Raw genomic sequence first — 14,687 nt, 5'->3', positions numbered from 1 at the left:
AGCACCCAAAACTTGGCTGATTTACCTTAATACAGAACCTGAAGGATCTTTGGAGCAGAAGCTTTCCAACTTCAGGAGGTCTCTGAAGGGCAATTAAAGTTATAGGGAGCTTCGCATTAGCATGTTTAGAATAGTGCCAGTATGTGAACTTGCTCCCAGAGGCTGAGCTTGGACATCACATTGTACAGCAGTGCCACACTAGCAGCCCTTTCTCTGCCTTATTCTAGGTGGGAAGCCCAAGAAGCTGGATGAACCAGCACTCTGCTGCCTGCTCAGTACTGCTGGGTCACTGTGGTCCTGATGGAAAAAACCCAGAAGCCTGCCTCTGAAAACATGGCAAACAAGTCTTCCTCTCACGTGTGTACTAAAGACCTCCAACTACTTCCTTTACAAGTGGTGTTTCACCAGAAATATTTCCTCACAGTCCTAAGACACTAGAAACACAAAGAATGAGCAGTATTACTTGGATCTTACTCAGAAAAAATCAGGGCAAATTTCCAGGCTACAGCATTATTACAGGTCTGCAAGAGATGTGAAACAGCAGAAACATGATGAGATGGGCTCTTCTCCTGGACAAACGCAAGGACTGTTTCTCACACTCAGCAGAGGGTTTAGAAATTTACTACCCAGTTATGTCTACCCAGTTATGTTTCCATAAGGAAAATACCAGAACTGCAGGACTCTCTCTCTCTCTTTTTTTCTTTTTCAAAGTATTCTTTTCTGTAAGTCAAAAGTGGTGTATCTTAACGTAAATGTACACAAATTTAAATAACTGAGCCTCCTTATCTTTCTCTCTGTCTCACATATGCATGTACTTTCACATCTTCAGGATCACAAGCAAATCTGGCTCCARGACACACTGGGTGACCTCTCTGGCCGCACAGCCCCTCTCCCCCAGGTGCTGAAACCACTTCCTCGTAGTTTCTATTGCAATAGAAAAGTGCAGCTGGTGGGCACTGTGTCTTTACAGATCAGTCTCTGTAAGGCAGAGGCAGGATGAGGATGAAGATATTAAATAAGAAATACACATAAAATTAATTAAGAAATTAAGAAATACGTGCAAAACCTCCCCAAACTACCAGTCCCCTCTGAGCAATATTTATAGCTCACTGGCCTGCAATGTTTTCCGACAGCTTTCCTCCTTTGAAAACTCTCAAAGCACGATTAGAGATTGCCAAGGCCCTAGGAAAACAGTGTGGCCCTCAGAAGATAAACACTTGGTGGGGTGGTTCACTTTTCTGTTCCTTGTCCTTTTTCTTTCTTGGAATTGCAGATTTGTCTACTGGTATGGATGGAGCATGAACCTAAATAAACTAAGAAAATGCTAGTGGAGACTTTGCAACCGTCACACCCTGTGGGAAGATTGTTTTGCACCCAAACAATGAAAGATCGAGACCACAGTCTTACCAACCTGCAAATAAATTCACTGCTTCAAGCCAAGCCACTGTAAGTGCTAGTTTCCTATATACAAACATCTCTTTCTGTACATAAAGTTACCTTCCTCCAGTGTCACCTTTGGTGGATAAAATACTATCATCATTTTGTAGCAGAATGGCGTACAATGCTGTGAAAGTTCTTCTCTGGAGAACAAAAAAGTTTTCACCCTTTTACTTTCTTCACCTGTGATTAGTTCCAGAAAGAGGAGGTATCATCACTCCTTTGAAGGCACTGTAGGTTATAAGATTGGTCCTCAGAACCTGGCAACATGTAATAAAGGTGCTTTATTCCTAAACATCAATCAGTTTCAAGAATGGCAGTTGCTCTCAGAATGGTAATAATAGAAATATTCAGCTAATAACTACTATAGACATTAAAACACTGGATGACAGATGTAAAGTGCTCATTATACAAGAACACTTTCTTGTAATTATGGTTTTATAACTAGGTTCCTAAGTTTCTAAATATTTATTCTGTATATATAAATATATATTCTGTATGTATAAATATATATTCTGTATTTTTGTAATGAAATTTACATGATAATATTTAGTTTTCTGTAAAAGAAAAGGACCCCCCAACAGAGAACTCATCATACCTTGGCTTTAGTGAAGTACTGTGCACGGAGGATGATTTTAAAGAAAGGTTTATTCCTCCGTTCCTTGCTTTTAATAAACTTCACAATTATGGGAACTCTCACGCCACTTCTCTAGCTGAGAATATACAGTGAGACAAAGAGTAAATGCCGCAGTGGAAAGTAAAATAATAGCATGTCTGTGCTATGCAAACTACCTGTGGCATAGAGGAAGCATAATCCTTATTTGTGGAGGCCTTTACTAGCTCCAGATATATTACAGAGGGTTGGTAATTAAAACATATTTACATCAGTCCTGCTTGTGATCAGCCACAGAACTCAATGTTGATTTCAAGATGAAATTATACACCTGCATCATAATTCTGGTTTCACCATTAATAAAAAATAACAGCATTAACAGGCCTAAACACTCATTTGTTTGATATATTCAGAGCAACATAAGGAGATGAGAGGGAATTTAGTGCATTGCTCTGTCAAATCATTTTAATTGTTATCCAATGAGGGCAGCTCAGAGGGTGAGTACGGGACTTAATTTACGTACTTACTCATCCCCTTGGCTTCCACTGGAGAAAAATGATAAAAACAGAACTCCTAAACTGCATTCATTGGTCTTCAGTGATCAAAGTAAAGGCCAATTAATGGAAGGMTGGGGCCCACAAAGTGTTTATTTGATTTTAAGATACTGCTAAGAACACACATCGTTACCTACTAAAAATAAACCAGCAATATTTGGCACTTAAACAGTGTCTCTTAAGAGAGAATATCCAAACATTATACAAAGGTGTAAGATTTTTATCTTACAGAAAGGAAAGGAAAGGAAAGGAAAGGAAAGGAAAGGAAAGGAAAGGAAAGGAAAGGAAAGGAAAGGAAAGGAAAGGAAAAGATGCAGGAGAGGCTGGGAGAGGAGATGTGTGTGTGAAGAGAGAGAATTAGTTTAAGTTCACCTGAGCAGAAGAGGCAGTGGTCAGCTCTCCTGGTTACAAATCTCCTGTCCTTCCCAAAAAGTCACACTGTCCTTTCCTCTAAAATTGTCGGTAGTATGAAGGATACCTTTGTAAGGGTATCCTTTATAAATCAGCTCAAGCAGCCTCCTCTTAGAAGTAAATTACATACTAATCTCCTCATCTTGGGCACCATATTCTGTGCATTCTCATGAATGAATTTTTATGCCCACCCACAATACAGCTTCAAACACAGGAATATGTCTGGTCACAGACACATACAGGACTGTTGTTGGCTATTGTTGCCACCCATAAAAGCATTATGTTTTCATTCCTTCCGGTTTTTCTTCAGTCCAAAATAAAAAGTATCTGAAAGAACTGATTCACTCAGTGGACAGTATCTTTGGGCAAAACTGGGTTGCTTCCTTTTTCTTCTTCATCATGAAGAATTATTAGGAATTCTGAAGGTTATTTAAGCATTAAGTGTACATATAAAAATGAAAAGACCCCATTTGCATGACCTATCATTGACACAATATTGTGTACAGAATGTTCAAAGAGGAAGACTCACAAAAGCGTAACTGTTTCATGTGAAATTTGAACACATCTGTTCAGCACTGAAAAGCCAGCATTTAAGTCCAAAGCACTAGAGAGCCTAGACAAGTACATTTTTGGAATCAAAACAAATACTGGTAATTTAAGAAAATACTATGAAGCACACAAAGACTGTACAATGCCATATGTTGCACAACGCATCTGGTAATCAGTTTAGTCTATATGCCAAATTTACTAGAATCCCAAATAGGCTTAAATTCTTTATTCAGAAATTCAAAAAGTAAAGTATAAGCATTTTAAACATGCTGCACTTGCAATTAGGAAAAAAAAAGGGAATTTTTCTTTTTAGTTACAGAATACAAATAAAATTAATCTCCTTAATTATATCCCATAATGAATATATGTCTAAGCTTCACTTTTGATCAATGACTATCACAGACTCACAGTTTTAGGACATTGTGTGTTTCACAGCATAAAAGATGCATGTGATTTTTAAATTATTCTATATTCAGTGTTTACTTCTATTTTGAGAGGTTTGAAGTCATGAAGGTTTTATGCTGTCATTTGTGATTATATACAGAATACATTACTGAAGATGTCATCAAACATGGATGTACAAGCAACCTTGAATGGATCGTAGTCTTAAATCAAATATGAATCCAAAGTTACAGTATTTAAAATATAGTGGAAATCCCTAATACAAGTGGACAGGATCACCTATAAAGCCAAAATAAATGTAGTAGGATAATAGTTTTCAGAGTTGGGTTACAGTGTCAATGCAGAGACTTGAGCTGTGTTAACTCACCAAGCTTGATCTTGCTTGCCAGAGCATGCTTGTCAATATTTAGCTCCCAGGGAGCATGTCATGAGTCTTTACAAAAACTCGCGTAAATACAAAATACTATAACAGCTGCTGTGATCCTTTTTCTAACACTGAGATTAAATTGCAGAAATTTGTTTTGAGCTTTTTAAACCAGAAAATGTGTGCCATACACCTACTGTAACAAGAATATGAGAAACAGCATTAAAGGACTGCAATGCTGTTATTAGGGTTTATTAAAACATTAAAAAAACACCAGATGCTTTACATCAACCGATTGGAAGATATTTTAATGGCAAGTATAAAAGTAACACTGTTTCCTGTGACATCAGATTAGAAAATGGACTAGGCTAGAATCAGATGCATCTGTGTTGTCAGAAAAAGAAGTCTAAAGCACACCAGAAAAAAATGAATCATTTACTTGCCTACCCACCGGATTTTCATCACAAAATATGGGCCCAAACTATCTGAGGCATTTGACAAAGGTTCCTAAATTAGTAACGTACTGACCTCAAATTTCTGATGAAGTCAATGGAGTGAGAAAGGAACTCACCCAAAATCTAACTTGCTGTCTGAAAACGCCTGTCTCTTTATAGTGACCATAAAGAAGCTTAACAGTCTCCCAGTTAAGAGTCTGAAGTTCAGCAGGATAAGCCTGGGCCTTCCTCTGTTAGCACTTCTGCTCACAACTGCCTATGAGATTCTGCAGAGAGTGAGGATGTTTCACCCGCTCTACCTTAGCAGGTCTTCAGGCTCTTTGGGGAGTGCCTTGGAAGGGCTCTCCGATACAGAAGTGTACCGGCAGGAATGGCAGCTCAGGAATACAACAAGGAAAGTGTAGGCAGAAGAAAGCACTGCTACTGTATGCCTTCTCTGCCCAAAAAACCTTTGGTGCACCCAAGAAGAATCTCATTCATGAGAAACACGGAGAACTAGTAAAGAACCTTGGAGATGTCCAGGGAAGGAGCCCAACTTTGGAAGAGGAATTATGAGTGATTTTTTCCTTTTGCTTTGAAGACTCTCTTACCACCTCACACTACCTGACTTTAACTGTAAGATGGGGATGCTCTCAGAGGTGTAAAACAGCGAGACTGAGTCTGAAATCCCAGCATCAGCACTGTGCAGGAGGCAGCTCCTGGGAGTCCCTTGTGAAAATCCCGTTCAACAAGATGGAGCAAGAGTTAGGGTGACCTCCCTGCCTCTGGCAGGGTTTATCCCCTCTCTGGATACCTGCCAGGGACTGATTCTCTGATGTGCTTTTATGAACAACAAAGATACATGCAATCTCTTCATTCTTGGAATGAACCAGATTTTACCACCTAGCAGGCATTTTCAAAATATTCTTAGAGAAAATAAGTTGCCACCATATCCTCTTTTGAGGTCTGAATTCTTCAAATCCCATCTTCAACAAGGTCTGAAGAAGCTGCTTACATTATAAGAAAAAACAACTAMTTCTTAGATGCCTTGTCTGGCAACAGCTTCTTTGCAAGTGCTTCTGATGTACAGAGTTCATCAGGGGCTAGAGTGAGAATATTTCTCCAAGTACTCCCTATTAAAATGGGCATATATCCAAAAATCAGTGAAAATACTGCCAAAGTTAGTGTATTCAACAGATAGGCAGCTGATGTGGCATTAACAGTGTAAGCACAGCTATAAATGACAGGGAGTAAGATGAGCTTGGCCCAGCCAAAATCTGGATTGGATTAATCATACATACTTTTGAAAAACAATATGTCACTCAAGAGGACTATGAAACATATATAAATGGCCAGACACAACCATAACAATTTACCATGTCTTCATGCATACTTGTAAAACAAATCACAGCTTTCTCCATTTTTTGAACTGACAATAACAAAGTTCTTCACAGCATCAGCCTTACTTGGTGCTGAGCCAGGTATGGCACCACACATTTCATTGCCTGATCTCATGTCATTAAATACACCTTCTCTACATATTTGCCACAGCTTCCCTACGGATTTGTGTCTCTCGTTCTGAAACAATGGAATACTGGGCTTGACAGTTCTCACTCACTCTCACTTAAAGTAAATAATGGTGGCTAAATCCCTGACTATGAGTGTCCTTGTGGATTTAAAGAGGACTTTGTGAAGTGGGTTACACAGTATGTGCTAATGGAGAAGACGTTTGCAATTACCTGGCAACATAGATGTTGCAAATGGATGATAAACTGGAAAACAGAATAACTACAGCAGGTTTCCTACAAGATTTTGTATGTATTTACTTTTCATGAGCAGGATATTTATACAGCTCATTTACACAATGTTGTTTCTTGCATGAAAACACACACATTAAAATGCAGATCTCTTAGCTGACTATTATATATTGGTTGCATTTATTTGAAATGTAAAAAAAATGTTCTGATGGTTGGGAAATACTATTATAAATGCTTTCAGCAATAACTCATCAGGGATGATGTAACACCCAGTGAAATGCAAACCCAGGATCTACTCTGTTAATCAAATCTGCCTATATTCTGTCTTCCGCATTTTATGTTTGAAGTTGGCATTAGGATTTCCTCATCGTTCAAGTACAATACTAAGAAAATACAGAATGTTGGAAGGATTTAGGTGAATAAAGATGTACTCACTGTGGTGAGTTCATCATAAATCATAGCCAACCAGTGTCAGGAAATTTCAAAGTTTTCTCCTACACAGAAGCAGGTCAGCAACAATAACAGGTTAATCATGCCTTTTTGACACTGCTGAATGTAAAGCAATGTCCTGTGTTCAAAGTTGTTCCAAATAATTTCTTGGGTTTGTTCCCCCCCCCCCCCAACCCCCTGTGACTATCAAAACCTCCTGCAACTGGATTTACTTAAGCTTCATGCAACTGTGAAACCCTCTTTCCAAGCTACCCCATGCCCCATTCCTAAAATCCATCAATCTGTTGTTTCGTATGCAGATAGCAAGACTGGTGGGAGCCCCAGCATCCCCATGAGCTCACAGAGATGCCTAAGCTGTGGAGGCTACTGAAGCTACTGAACCTGGTGGAGAAGCCAGCACACAGTCCAGAAGCTGGGCATATTGCCATCAGTGGTAGTACCCTGAGACTGAAGATGGAAGACAGTAGTCAGTTGGCTTACCCTGCAGGTATAGCTGTCCCACAGGAGAGAAGAAAAAACAACAGACAGCTCCATCTTAGCAAATGCTATATAAAAAGTAATTTTTGTATTTATTTGTTAGCTCAGGTTTTGATGCTTAATGTATTGCAAAATGTTTATTTTTGGCATAAAATGTAAGAATGTCTTGATTCTTCAGGTAAGAAGAAAACATGTCTTCCACTGAATACAAATGGGATCTACAACCAATATATGCCATTTGGTGACTAGAACAAATAAGCATGCAAGATGAGATATGGAAAAAGTAAACTTGCTTGAGACATAGTGGGTAAGTATGAAGGGGTTTTAACCTCTGCTGATACAGCTGTTTATCAGAGTTGCTTACAAACTCTGCCAGATTCCTCATACTTTTAGAATTATTATCAGGAACTTCCGTGCTGTGAGTGACAGGTATAGTTTATACTGAAGACAAAGACGACAGCTGCCTTACTGATCACTCTCAAGTATTATCTGTATCACAAACCTTGCTGTTGAACTTGCTGCAGAATAACAAGTCAGCAGAATAGACAACTATGAACTCTGTATGATCAACAGCAGGGAGCCTGTAACACCAACATGTGAATGCACCTGGATTTGGACCCTGTTTCCTTTCCCACATCTTTCCTCTGCCACCTATACTGAAGCTCACTGAAGCCTCATAACCTGTATTCAAGTTTGAATCTATCATGTACTTGACACTGCAAGAAAGCTTTGCAGACCTCTAGGCCAGTCAGAACACTACCATGAAAATCATCTTCTTGAACACTAGTCCACAGGCATATGCTTAACCACTTAGAATTACTGCTTCAACATAAAATGTACTTCTTTATTGCCTCCAATAGAGCAGAAGGCTGGACCCAAGTCCAATTTGTGTGACCGCCAGAGACCAGTCGACATACCAGAGTGATCCTTCTACCCAGTGCATCAGTAGCCACTGAGATAGTGTAAGGCGCACAGTTCCCACACTTTTGTAAGGAGTAAATCCTTCTTACCAGGCTTAAGTGCATACTCTGAAAGCAGAGGTGCCTTTCAAATTGTATGAAAGACTAGAGAATTACACTGCATGCAACTACAATCTCTATCCTTAATCAAGCTGCACTTGGACAAAAGACATTTTGACTTCATTGTGATTATCCAGAGAGAAAGGTGAGAAAGATCCAGCTAAAAGAGCTGCTGACACTTAATGGAAGACAAACTTAACAGAAGAGTTCACCTGGGTTTTTCTCTATTATTAATAAATGCCTATTTGACATTCTTGATAATATTTTAATTCTTGTGTTAGAATAAACTGAAAAGTACTTAAATGCCAAGTATTTTTCTAATAAATAATTCATTAGACACTTACAGTGGTTATATTTAAAATGACCTCCAAAATGAATTATAGTAACTTTTTTTATGATAGAAAAATCATTTCAACATAATAATTTACAAAAGATATGATGCAAAAATATCCTGAGAGATTTTTTCTGTTCATTTGCTTAAAATTGGAAGAGGCTGATCATAAAAGAAAGAGACTTTCTTCCCTAAACCTGACAGACATTGGAAGATAATCGACTAGTGCTGACAAAACCAATACCAATGGGTTCGATCTTGCTGCCATTACCTGGCGGAGCACTTTTCTGTTCCTACCTGACTAACAGCTGGTCACCAGGCCACAGTTTGCATGTGCTATATACATCTCTATCCATTACTGCAAACAAGTTTAAATAAAAAGTCCCTCTTCCATCAACCTGGTAATGCTTTGACTTTTCTCTTATTTCATCTATTTATTTCCCTCCTTTCTTCATCAGACTACGTCTCCAAGGTGCTAACTATACAAGCACTCCTTATGATATGCCTGAACTAAACCATGTGATTCTGTACCAATTATATCAACTGATTTCCCATTTTATTTAACTGCACTCAGATTAAAACTATGTAAACTTTCATACATGTATGGACAAGCCAGGCCACAGATATTTGCTTTTTTTACCATGTTAGAAAACGTCTGAGCAGAATTTATGATTTCATCCAAATCACCTTCTGACATTGGCCTTTGGCAGCCATCAATAAGATTTGCTAGCTTAATGGTTATCTGTTCATTAAAAAAGAGGCACATTTGGAAAATTAATTATTTCAACTGGACATATTCTATATGAGCTTTGATGTAAACAGTAAATCCGCAGCGTTCAACAACAGTAGTTTAGAGATTAATCTAATTACAGGTTATTAAAACCGCAGAATATAACTGATTTATATGTTGCATTTCTACAACCCTGTAAAGACTAGCAATAGTTAACGATGATTTGATGGTTTTCTAGGAGTTTGGAACAAATACTTGGCTTTTAGTCTGAGAGCAATGCTGGACGTTTCTGTCTGATGCTTGGGGGATTCAGCCAACTAACAGATACATTTGGTGAAGAATCTCATTCTAGTCATGCCCTCCCTTCCTAATTTCCCTTTTCACTGTTTTGTCGTCTTTGCCCATTCCTCGGGGAACTGAGTGATTGATAGCCTAATCCAACGACTGTATTACAGCTGCCTCAACTTGGACTCTTTTCCTTATCATTAGCAGTTAGCCTATGGTTAAATTCACAGCTCACTGCTTGGTACAGCCCCTGAGATTTAAGGGTCTGGCCTTTAGAAAATATTTAACATAAAATTGAAATCTTGACATACTGAGAATTCAGTTCTCTGGAAGGCTTCTTTAATTAATCCAATGTACTGTACCATTGTTCTATATGAGACTGTGACATGGTGAACTGTTACTGAAGCTCACAGAGATGTGTAATTCTAAATTAAACACTCACTTACATGTACCTACACTGCATTTGTTTCCCAAGTACATGTGCATGAATGTGAAAATTTAAATTCAATCTATAACAATAATAAAACACAAACCAATTATACTCCCAGAGTAAAGACTGTAAAAACATTTCAAGCTTGGAATGAGCTTTTTCAAACTCAGAGGAGGAGAATATACAGCTTTGTTCAAATACTGTGTGTAAAGACCCATGCTTCATTCTTTTTTCAGGACTCACTTAATCTTTTGGTGAATGAAATCAATTATGATCATTTTTAATCAACTACAAACGGCATCTGCGTTAAAAGTGTAGAGTGTTTTCTTTGGGGGAAATAAATTGGCTAAAAAATATTAAAAGTGGAAAAAATGTGTGTAGTTCTCTGACCTTATCTGCAGAATAACACTTATTTTTAAATAGCTATGGGAAGGATGTAGACCTTGATCTACGCTGTAAACCTTTGCCCTACTTCCAGTCAGTCGATGAGCTGCAAGCTTCTATGAAAATGGCAGCTGAGTCCCAGATGAAAAATTATGCATCTCATAAACTGCTATTCTGCTGAAATGTCAAGCTATGGCAGGCTGTACCTCAAACTCAGCACTTGGCATTTTCCTTCTGTCTGCTTTGTTGCCATGAAGCAAACATGAACAGTGAGGATTTGTGTAGGGCAGGTAGCAGGCGAGCTCCCTGTCAAAAATCTATTATTAGGGCTCTGATCTCTCTGGCACAGCCCAGTGACGGCAGAACACTGAGAGAAATCTGACTGCTGCAAGGACAGCACGGAAAACAGAGCCCTCTTTGTGCATCCTGACATAATATATGCAAATAAGTACTTCTAATGGCTGAGCTACATTTAACAGAAATAATAAACCAAAATTAAAATTGTACTATGGCATATATTTGTTTTTTACTCCTATCCACACTGTTTTATAAATATATGTTAATGTAAATAGTCTTTAACTCTCAGCAAATATTTATAGTAAACACAAGTGTATATGCATACATATATTTTCTTTTATTTCCAGCGACAGGCAGCTTTTCATTCATTTCTRTTGACCAAAATCAACACCACACAGTCACTGAGAGAACTGTGATTATGAAAGTAAATGCTCTTGCTTTTTGAGATTTTCTTTTAACGATGTGTCATAAAATTAAAAGGCAGCTCTTATTATTATAACTTCAACTTTCCCCCTTTCAGTATAATTCATACATTTCAACAGCTTGGAATATATGTCCCTATTAATAATGTCAATTATTCATGTAACATATACATATTAATTTAATGAAATAACACCTGCAAAGTATTCCCTTAAAAATCACAATTGCTGTCTGACAGTGTTTTTTGCAAAAAGAGACAGCTCCACTAACTTACTTGAAAAGTAACTAAAATTTACTGCCTCTACTCATTTCCCAAAATTATACATTCCCACATCTAATGATTGAATCTGCTATCTAGATATATTCTTTCTGAGATCTCTCATGGTCATTTCTAAAGTTATAACACATAACTTTCTGAATTTCTCTTACTCTGGAGAACATATACAAACACATATATTTTAGTAGTCTGTATAATATGCAAATGATGTCAAAATACTCAAGTAAAAATACTACAGAATACAACAATAATTGGACAGAGTAATAATACCATACAGACATGACATGTTTGAACTCTTACTGTAAATACACCAATATTTTTGTAAAAAAGTATTAAAAGGGTGAATGCACAATAGAAAGATTTACTTTTAACCAAGTTTTCTGCTAAGTCCAGTGTATGGTGTTATAAATGTATCCCCTAAGGATCTGGCTTCCAGACAAAAACAAAGAAACAAACAGATGACAAAGAAGAACAAAAAAGCATGGAAATTCAAACAGCAGCTCTGCTCTGTTTTGCCTACAATAGATATTATATAGTGCTGCAATGTGATGTGTTTTAAAAAAAACAGATCTGGAATATGTAAGCACAGTATGAAAGCTCATGGAAAGGTTTTTTAAATTTTAAAATACATTTAAAGGAAACAAATCTTAAGGAAGCATGTAGCTGCTGACAGTATATTAACATTTTTCTGGGAGACCTGGCATCTTATTCTAGTACCTATAAAATACACATTTTCAAAATCATTTATATTTATCCAGACTGAAACATCTCTTTCACAGCCAGATATCATTATTCATTGTGAGGATAAATACCAGCATTCGCTTTGTTTTAAGAATCAAATACTCTGTATTGCACACATAAAGGAAGAGCTCAGGGTAAAATCTTATGTATTCTATATTCTCAAAGTTTAAATACTGCTTGGTCAATTWAAAAAAAAACTTTAATGGAAATCAAACTATGTCTCTAATTCTGCAAACACATAAGATGGGGTTTGCAAGTTATGTATTTTGAGAAGCTGTATCTTAATTTTAGTGGGTTTTTTTTGTTTTTTTGGGTCATCGTAAGGGTTTATTTCCTTAATGATATTTTGGAGGCTTCATCAGGACATTTACACTTTTTGATTAAGGGGCAGTTCCTGGAAAGTTATAAAAATAGATGAATGCTAGGATCCTCTAAGCATAATCTCCTCTCATGTAATGAGGCCACAGAAATCATAAGGCTGCTCCAGCCTTTGGGCTCAGCTAGGGCACTATGGCACCAATTAGAAATGAATTTCCTTTATAAAATGCCAATTTGTGAAAATTAAAGTGTACCTGTTTTGGTGAAATATTCCCTGCAAAGATTTCTTGGCCCTTGGATAGAGGTAGAAGGTGAGGAGAAAGAGTTTTCACAATGTTCAATAGTCAGACGGTAAACCAGGATTACAGGAGAGCCAGGTGGGACTCCCTGCTTCACACCAGGGATATGAGCCTGAGTCTCCCAAATCAGGTGAGTGTGCAGGTCAGCAGCCTGTGCTACTATGTGCATCCTGTGAGAGCTGTTTCACTTTGTATTAATAATCCAATATTTGCAGGGAGGTGGAGAACAGAGAAAGAGACTAATTCTACAGTCTAGTGGTCAAACACTCACCTGGGATACTGGAATGCCTCCCTGTCAAAATCACCAAATAAACATTAGAGTAGGAAGGAGGAAATAGCAATGCTTCTTAGAGTTTAGAAATTTTCAGCTGATCAAATTATATCAAAACAGGAAGTTAACTTCCTGAGCACTGGCTGGAAAGAAAATACTGACTGTGACAACTCAAAGTTAAATGGGTTTTTTAAAAGTAATCTCATTAAACCTCTCCTTCTGCGAAAGACTTAAAGAAATGACTAAGACACAAGTGTCTGTTCACAAAGAGATCTCAGGAACTTTGGCAATGGAATTGGTAAACAACACGTTTTTTATTTTTATTATTTTTAGACAAACCGTGGGAAACTCCATCATTTACTAATTTAGAAGGAATTAAAAAGAAATTCCCTTTCCAATGTCTCTTTCTCTCCTGAAAAGATGAATAACAATCCTTCTATATATAGCTGTTTCTGCACAAGGCAGGCAAGAAGAGGAAGGAAGAGGAAGCCAAGAGGAAGTTGTACATGGAAGATGTTTCTTTAGTACATAGCCATGTTCCACCTGGAAAAGATAACCTGCACTACACTGAGATGTATAGTAGTGCAGCAAAACTATAAAGTAGCGAAGAAGAGGAAAAAAACAAGAAAAGCATATCCAGACTGATCTAAATCCAGTTTAATCTCGACTGGAGGAAGCACTCTAAAAATATTCCACTATGAGCAATTCCTTGTCAGGTAGGTTATCTTGAGCTTAGGTACATTTGCAGAACTCACCAACCCACCCGACCCCGAGAGCTCTGTGCTGAAATCTTCACAGACTGAGAGTCCAGCTTTCACTGGACCCCCAAATCACACAGCAGCAACTGTATCGTATACCTCTGGGAGGCAGAAAGTCCTGCTTCACTTCCTGTATGTCTCTGACCACTGACATCCAAAGGAGAGTCAATTCTATTCCAGAAAAGAAATAAAATCTGCACAATTTGGAGAAAACACAGAGCAAGATATGTTGGCTACACCCTGTATCTGCTCTAGATTTGTGCACTAGAGAACATTATAAGCCAGCTGGGCTTTTGTAAAACATATGGAAAATGGACCAAACTTATTGCTACTATAATAACATTGCCTTTGACTTAAAAAATGAATTTTCTCTTAAGATGAATTATTTGAAAGACCAAAAAACAATCGGACTGGCTATATATAGAACAAAATCAACTAAAAAGTTTCAACAAATCAAAACAGAAAAACAATACTTTACACTATGAAGCGACTTTTAGGCAAGGATCACAAAGCACCTCCCAGCAAGCCTGTAGGCATGTAAGTGGTGTCATTGCCATCTACCAGACAGGAAACATAAGCATGGAAAGGTCAAACGTCTGGCTTTAGGCCACACAACTGAGCCCTGGCAAGGCCAGGAACAGGACTCAGAACCATGGCCACCCTGTCCCTTGCTCTGACA

The 14,687-nt window shown here is 37.8% G+C and overlaps 1 protein-coding gene across 5 annotated transcripts in view; it reads right to left on the bottom strand.

Annotated features, from left to right (window-relative positions):
* Positions 1-14,687, bottom strand: part of DPYD (dihydropyrimidine dehydrogenase) — a 375,517-nt gene that overhangs the window by 79,259 nt on the left and 281,571 nt on the right. The window contains exons 20-21 of one of the 5 annotated variants that reach the window (XM_026057687.1): positions 14,108-14,179; positions 1,621-1,697 (exon numbers count right to left, since the gene is read on the bottom strand). The exons of 2 other annotated variants lie outside the window; for them this stretch is intronic. In XM_026057687.1, coding sequence (XP_025913472.1) covers positions 1,627-1,697; positions 14,108-14,179 — 143 coding nt within the window. In that variant the 3' untranslated portion in view covers positions 1,621-1,626. Of the gene's footprint in view, positions 1-1,620; positions 1,698-2,093; positions 2,151-14,107; positions 14,180-14,687 lie in introns of those variants that run through there. 2 more of the 5 variants (XM_026057690.1, XM_026057684.1) reach the window with 2 other exon arrangements.

This window comes from Apteryx rowi, unplaced genomic scaffold (assembly GCF_003343035.1).
Source record: "Apteryx rowi isolate R43461 unplaced genomic scaffold, aptRow1 scaffold_14, whole genome shotgun sequence".
Classification (NCBI taxonomy): Eukaryota; Metazoa; Chordata; class Aves; order Apterygiformes; family Apterygidae; genus Apteryx; species Apteryx rowi.
Note: the sequence above shows the minus strand (reverse complement) of the source record. Positions and strands in the feature narration are given on the sequence as shown.